Here is an 8,003-nt window from a genome sequence, read left to right on the forward strand (position 1 = left end):
TCCCATTTTCTTATTTTTATTTAAAAGGGTCACACTTACCCTTTTTAAATGATCTTCATAACACCACTATTAAAACATACGACTGAAAACTGAAAACACAGCATTACCTAGTAAAAATAAATTACTGAGGAATGTAACAAAAAACAGTCAAGGAAAAGTGCTGCAATCATAATTGCACATTAGGAGATTTTTTTTTATGACTCCAAAATAATGCTCTGGGTTTACTGGATAATTCCAACCCTGCTGTAAGCAAAACAAAGTTAAACAGTACAAAGGATAATAATAATAATAATAATAATAATAATAATAATCATACTGTAATATTTCAAGACTATACCAAAATCATGTTGGTTCAATTTATTGTGCGCATAACTTATCTACTGTGGGAAGGGTGGTGGCATGGGGTAGGGCACCATTGGTGGTGGTGGAGGCTGTTGGGCCTGTGGTGGTGGCTGAGAGTTGAATGGGAATGGTGGGTGGTTCATGCCATTCTGAGCAGCCCTCTGCATGCCCCCAAACTGAGGGGGGCCCTGGAAGCTTTGGTTTCCAAACGCACCCACCTGGTTTGTGGGGAAATTACCCTGTCCATTACTGTTGCTGTAGTTGTTGTTTCCATAGCTACCACTAGAGTTACCACTGCCTCCATAGCTGCCACCATTTTGGGCCTTATTACCACCAAAGGCACTCTTCGGCCCACCGCCAAACCCTCTATCCCCGTCCCTGTAGCTAGTACCTCCGAAGTTACTCCTCCCACCCCCAGAATACCTATCCCGACGGTCATCCTTGTAGCCACCTCTTCCACCCCTTCCACGACCTGCATGAGATAGAGACAGGAGAGTGTAAGATAAAACAAGCCCTTTCCAGAAATGGATATATCCACATCTAAAATCAAATCAACCCTCTATAGACTGATCTGACATGAGAAGAATCTCAATGATTAAAAAAAGGGGTCATTTACAGTTTGTCAGTGTTCATGGATACACATTCTAAATAAAGACGCATACAATATAAATCAGTGACACAAAGTTGAGACTAAATACCAATTCTCACATCGACTAAAAATATACTACATCTTCCTTGAAAACCATTAATAAACAGAAATGTCAAATGTTACCTCCTCTGTCCTCTGCCATTTGGATCAGCTTGGGGTTAATGGCCTGGTTGGCCTCGCGCAGCACAGCTATGAGGTCACTGGCTTGTTTCATGTTGTTAGGGGTGAAAAAGGTGTAGGCTGTGCCCGTTTTTTGACTCCGGGCTGTGCGTCCAATGCGGTGGATATAATCCTCGGAGGAGTTAGGGTAGTCATAATTGATGACAAATTTCACATCCTCCACATCTGTGAAAGTGTTGCAGTGTGGCAAAACAAAACATGGAGGCCACAAAGGATTTTGCACACCACAACAGCCAGATCAAAGGGAAAAGTTAGCAACTGTGAAAGCTGGGGGAAGAAAAAACGGTCGTTAGGCTGTGGAGGGAAAAGTGTTAATACAACATAAGATTGTGTATACATCTACTCCATGGGAATACTACTGTGGGAAGAGAGAAACGATGCACACTCCAATTGCTTACCATAATCAAAAAGATCCAAAAGACATTCACTCTCCCTTTTGTTAACCAAGGGAGAAAAACAATGGATTTAAGTCTTACCATAAAGGAGTATGCATTCACTAGTCCTTTCCCAATGCAGCGAAATCCCCCACAAATTGTCAAGTGACATCCAGGAGCTTCTACGCAGTTGGGCCTCGATGTGCACTGGGGCCTCCTCATGTGCCAATATAGGACCATTCAGGGGTACATTTTTGCAGGTCCATTTTTCCCAGTACACTCTCAAAAGAAGCTTGATATTAAAGGCCGCACTGCAAGTCTTGCCAAGATAAAATAGACCAAGTTCTAATTTGAACAGGGGCCCCTTCAAAAAAAATGACAAAGGCCCAAGCATTGAACCCTGTGGGACCCCTCACCGAGCACGGAAGAATTCCCCCTGCCCCCTTCATCAGTCTCATCAAGGCAAGATCTTCCAAGAAGCCAGTGTTCACTTGAGAAAATGTCTCTCGTTGGCAGGTCTCGACATGACTTTAAAACGCAGGCGAGGGAGGAACTTTGGTTTGAGCTGTCTCACTCTCTTTTTCCTCTCACTAGATGTTCCCACTACCCCCTAAACACATGTGCCAGGTCTCATCAATTTTCAGAGACAAATACAATATTTCAAACTGCTCTCTCCATTTCAAGAAAATCCAGCACTTTGACGGGAAAGAAAACAACTGAAAGCTTACCCATGCTATGTGATACAAGCTCCGAAAGGTAACTATTGTTCCAAATCTCAAACAAGTGACTTGCAATACAGCGCTCTCTAACACAAAAGCATGCAAGGCAAAAGTCACGACAAAGGATATATATATTTTTTCTTTTAGGTTTGAGTTGGAAACAGCTGGATGGCATTTGTCAGGTGAAATCCATGGACAGAGAACAGATGTGTGTGTCAACACCATATCAGTGACAAAGGCTTAGCCACACAGCCTTTTGAAGATCACTGGCACACAGAGCTTTCACCTCTCTAGGCCCACTGGGTGGCAAGCCAGTTGAGCACTTCCAATATGTCATCCTTCTCCCTCTCGAGGCCTGGAACTGTCATGCCTAGCGCCTGCCACAAAGACTGCACCTTAAGGTGAGAAAAACTCAGAAAATGCATAGAAAAGTTAAAGAAAGCAAACCAACTTTCTTTAAAAAAAAGTGTAACACTGATAAAAAAAAGTGGTAATACTCAATGTCATACTGACCCAAGCCACGGGAGGCCACATCGGTAGCGATGAGGATTGGAGCTTTGCCATATCTGAACTCTGAAGGGAGAGGAGCAGTATTTAATTTAAATACAGAGCAGCTTGTGAGAAGGATTAGTTAACGCTGTTATTTTTTTAATTGTAACCTGCCAAGTTATTTATTACATCTCACCATTAAGGACCCAGTCCCTCTCCTGCTGGCTCTTGTCTCCATGAATTCCCATTGCTGGCCACCTGTGACAGACATATTGGATATTAAACACTATCGAACAATAAGTAAGAGACAAGTTATCATTGGGAATAGCCTGAATGTTACCTGTCCAGATAAACAGCAGAATTAAAAAGTATATTTATTTAAGTGGATGGAAGAGGAGATCCTTACCCATCTCTTCTCATCCTCCTGGTGAGCTCATCACAACGCCTTTTGGTCTCCACAAATATAATAGTCTTGTTCTCCTTTTCACTCATTATCTCCTCCAGCAAACGGATCAGTCTGACACAGAAGAGATTAAAAAAAAGATAAGACAAAAAATATTTTTTTCACCAAATGAACATTATGTTTCTACTGATGCATTACAGTCAAACACTGAAGTAAGATTAAATAAACAATTTGTTCTTTAACTATGTGACTATGAAACAAGGTTTTCAAAGAAGAGGACTAATAGAAGGTTTTCCTCCCCCCATCACACTAATAAAAGAGGTAGGGATCCTTCACTCACTTGTCCTCCTTCTCCATGTCATTGCAAACATCAACTATCTGCAGGATGTTGTGGTTGGCACTGAGCTGCAGTGCCCCAATGTTGATCTGAACATAGTCCTTCAGGAAGTCCTCAGCCAGCTGGCGAACTTCCTTAGGCCAGGTGGCGCTCCACATCAGGGTCTGACGATCTGGCTGTTGGGACAAAAAGGATGCGGCTTGAAAGTAAGTATTTATCGGTTAAATAATTAAATGAACCAGTCCAATATATTGTATCAGTAATCTGGGTGAGTTCTGAACTACGAGTATTGGTCACAAGTGATTTGGTCAACTTGTGTGGCTATGTATTTAATTCCTAAAAATGTGTCATGAATAAAGCAGCCAGGTTATAGAAATGTTTGTAGTGAAACACTTTACTTTAGTGTGAGACCAAACCAATGAGATTATTGATCGCCCAAGGGTCAGAAAATAACACAACCTACCCGAATTTGTTCCACTATCTTGCGGATCTGAGGTTCAAATCCCATGTCCAGCATGCGGTCAGCTTCATCCAGCACCAGATAGGTACAACGACGCAAATTAGTCTTACCACACTCCAGGAAGTCAATGAGACGACCTGGGGTAGCAATGCAAATCTCTACACCTAAAAAATAAACATAGTATGATATATTTAAAATAAAAGCAATAAAATATTTAATCATAAAATCAATGACTGATGGCAGAGATGAGTCACATGAAAAGACTAATATCTACATAGTGAGAAATGATTAAGTACCCCTCTCAAGGTCCCTGATTTGTGGTCCCTTGGGCGCACCACCGTAGATGCAGGTGCTCTTGAGACGGGAGGCCCTGCCATATTCAGCAGCCACCTGTTGCACCTGCTGAGCCAGCTCACGTGTCGGCGCCAGCACCAAGCACTGAAGAAAGATGGACACAATTTTTCTAAATTATTATTTGTGTATGGCATCCATCACATAGGAAAAAAAAAGATCAAGGTAAACAAGGGTACTACCACTACTATGCTGTTTATCTTTTCATGGTAGACACTCTTCAGAAACAGCAGAGAAATAATTATCGTGCAGACCAGAACAACAACTGCCCCATTTAGACTGGCTCTGTGTTGCATGCCAACCTTTATCATTAGCAATGTATCTGCCTACCTCGAAACAGGGGTTAATAAATATATTATTTTTTGGACAACCTTGGAGCTTTTTTCCCCTTGCAACCAGGTTGCATTTAAGATAGCAGCTTCACTTGTTTTTGACTTGTTTGGCACATTATATTTGTTTTAAACAAATGTTGGCTATGCAGCGATATATAAAGGGATGCATGAATCATGATATAAAGACTGGGCATCATCTGGGCCTTTAGCTATAATATTGTGATAGCTCAAAAGTCATTTTCTGAGCTTTAAAAAAACATTTGTTGGACTATCAATATCATATTGTGCTAATAGAGACAGCAGGTCAGATGAAACAGTAGATCAATAGATAATCAAGTGTACTTACTATAGGTCCATCTCCATGCTCCAAGAATGGTTGATGTTGAATGTGCACAATTGCAGGTAGGAGATACTAAAGAAAGAAAATGAAAAGAACTAAGCTCTCAAACACATCTTGACTCATTGAGCACATGCATCAGTGATCCAATGTGCAGCCAGCTGCCTAGTAATCAATGTCTTCCACAATATGGCAGGATATATTCCTTCCCTCAGCTGACATGTTTACATTGTTTGATAACAATCTGAAATGGTTATTTATGTATTGTCCTAGTTCTGTTCAATCAGTCAATCACTCTTGGCAAAGGTGTAATGAACTTAGTTCCGCAATTAAAACACTTGTAAGCAGTCTAAGCTTTTGCCAAAAGTGTATGTCCTATCAGCCAAAAACATATGTATCTCGTATAGATGGTCGGAGAAAGAATAATTGAAAAATGATTAACTTACAGCAAGGGTTTTCCCAGACCCTGTTTGAGCGATGCCAACCATGTCTTTGCCACTCAGCGCAACTGGCCACCCCTGGGACTGAATTGGAGTTGGATCAGTCCAGTTATGATTGACAATGACTTCCATGACGTAGTCTGAAGAGGGAAGATACGTAAGGTAAATTGTTGAATGTCAAACTTTTGGACAATAACACATTGAAAAGGTAAAAAGTGGAGCATTCATTACTACTCACTTGGAAATTCAGCTTCATGGAATTTTATAATTGGCTTGGGGCAATCCCTGCCTTTGACCGTAACTTCTTTGTTTCTTCGGTACTGTTCAATCTCTTGCTGGAATTGAAAGAAGACATTAACGACCATTCAGAATAAACATACTGAAAAGCCTGCAGATAATAAAACATAGAAAATGGAAAAAGCTATAAGTGGGTCTTACAACTGGTCTGCGAGTTGAATCGGAATGTTCCTGGTAAAAGTTCTTCTGAAACTTTGGAAGCTCGTCAAGGTTCCAGTGCTTCTTCCGCAGCCTCTCACCAGGGTTGCCAAATTTTCCCGGAGGAGGTCCGCCCCTACTGCCTCCACCGCTACCACCACCAAAACGAGGGGGTCCTCCACCATACCTTGTGTGAAAGAAAGAGACACATAGATGATGTAGTGTCAGAGATCATGGACCTAATTAAAAGGGTTAATCCACAAGTCAAGTCAATTAACTAGTCGTGGATAGTACTACAAACCTGTAACAGTTGTCATGTTAAATTTCCCTGATGATCTCTACACTTTACCTCGGCTAATCGTTGGAGGCTTTGCATGGTTTGAAAGAGGAAATTATAATATTGATTGCAAAATAGGAAGGTAGCGTTTTTGTACTCTGATTCATACAATGATTTAAAAGTCAGAATATCTCTGCAATGTAATTTCTGCTTGCTTTTTAGAATTAGAATAGAATTAGTAGGGAGGAAACCCTCTTTAATGGTCACACATGCAGAGCACACAGCACACACAGTGACATTTGTTCTCTGCATTTAACCCATCCTAGTACCAGGAGTCTAGTACTAGGAGAAGTGGGCAGCTATTGTACAGAGCCCGGGGAGCAATGGGAGTGAGGGAGTGAGGGGGGAAGGGGGGTGTCCGGTGCCTTGCTCAAGGGCACCACGGCAGGGCAGGAGGCGAACAAGGACCTCTCCAAGTAGCAGTCCACACTCCATATTTAGGTCTGGTCGGGGACTTGAACCGGCGACCCGACAGCTCCCAGTCCAAGCACCTACTGACTGAGCCACTGCGGGTTACTGCATTAAATACCTGGAATGATCCTTTTACAAAGTATGGTGAAATACAGGTATCTGCAGTATTTCCACTCTCCCTGTGTTCTAGCTCCACATTGATACAAGTAAACAAATGGCTTGAGGCTTTTACCTTTGTGAGTGAGGACACAATCTTCCAAAAGATAAATAGTTAACCCATACAATTGGTTCTTAACAAACCCAACACTTGCAGTGCCACATTTGTATTTATAGACCTTGAATATTGGCGTATACAAAGCCCTTTAGGAAACATGAAACTGTCAGACTGCTGAGGTGGGATTGATATACATTATGGGGCTCAGCTTTACCTCCAGTACGGGACATTCTAGCTGACACTATTAATGGAAAAGCCCCTTGTTAAAAATAAATTGGTCGTCTGCGACACAGATATTGCTGTGTGATGAGAGCACTGACTGCGTCACATCATGGTGAGAGCAAGCCGGCTGCAGGCTGCTCTACCGCCGACACAGAGCTGTCATCAGCTGCCATTTTACCTCCAACAGACAGGGAAATAGAACACATTAAAGATATGAACAGGCAGGGACGCTTGACCGAATTAAAATGTGTGTGTTATATTTCACTGCTCAAATGTAGCCGTATAACAACTAGTGTCGAGTCTGTCGACATGGACTACAGGACAGCTGTGTTGTTTTGATCCCTGACAGCGGTGTTAAGGCTAGGCAGCTCACCTCAGTTAACGATCATAAAACCCTCCGCTGGCACTTCACTTACCCTCTATCTCGTCCACGGTCTCTGTCTGAAAATCCAGGCATTATGCGGCAAACTACTACGTTTGATGTACGCTTCGTTTAAATCCGATTAAACTAAACAAGGTTGTTCGTAGAGCTGAAATTGGCACAGGCAAAACAAAAAGAAAATGCCGGCAGACAAAAATATGTCTGGAGAGACGGATGTGAGGTCATACAGGCGGATAACATTGTATCACTGCGCGGAGTATAACATACGCGTGGCACTATTTTTTCTCCTGTTCTGCAGGTATTTAGTTGTAGAGTCCATAGAGATCTCAGATTGCTCAAAAGCTCGCAATATTTTACCCGGTCCGCTGAATGGAGACATGTTGATGGGGAATTCGTTTTTCTCATAACGACACTGATGTGTTATTCACCTCTCCTTCACATACGGTTTTCCTTATTTAGACAATTTAGATTAGATTCAATTTAGTTGTCATTGTACGTTGTACAGTAGGCCTACAACGAAAAACGAAATGTAGTTTATTGCATCTAACTGGAAAGTGCAAATAGTAGATAAAGTGCAGATAAGGTTACA

General features: G+C 41.9%; 1 protein-coding gene across 1 annotated transcript; it reads right to left on the bottom strand.

Moving 5' to 3' along the window:
• Positions 1-7,634, bottom strand: LOC117482021 (probable ATP-dependent RNA helicase DDX5). The gene is made up of 13 exons (XM_034129971.1): positions 7,449-7,634; positions 5,852-6,035; positions 5,652-5,748; positions 5,420-5,553; positions 4,983-5,048; positions 4,250-4,391; positions 3,957-4,117; positions 3,497-3,669; positions 3,160-3,270; positions 2,950-3,011; positions 2,778-2,837; positions 1,115-1,336; positions 1-814 (listed from the first exon to the last, which is right to left on the bottom strand). The coding sequence occupies exons 1-13, from the start codon at positions 7,487-7,489 to the stop codon at positions 378-380; spliced, it is 1,890 nt and encodes a 629-aa protein (XP_033985862.1). The 5' UTR covers positions 7,490-7,634; the 3' UTR covers positions 1-377.
• Positions 7,635-8,003: the final 369 nt, after the last annotated feature.

This window comes from Trematomus bernacchii, unplaced genomic scaffold (assembly GCF_902827165.1).
Source record: "Trematomus bernacchii unplaced genomic scaffold, fTreBer1.1, whole genome shotgun sequence".
In the NCBI taxonomy this organism is placed as follows: Eukaryota; Metazoa; Chordata; class Actinopteri; order Perciformes; family Nototheniidae; genus Trematomus; species Trematomus bernacchii.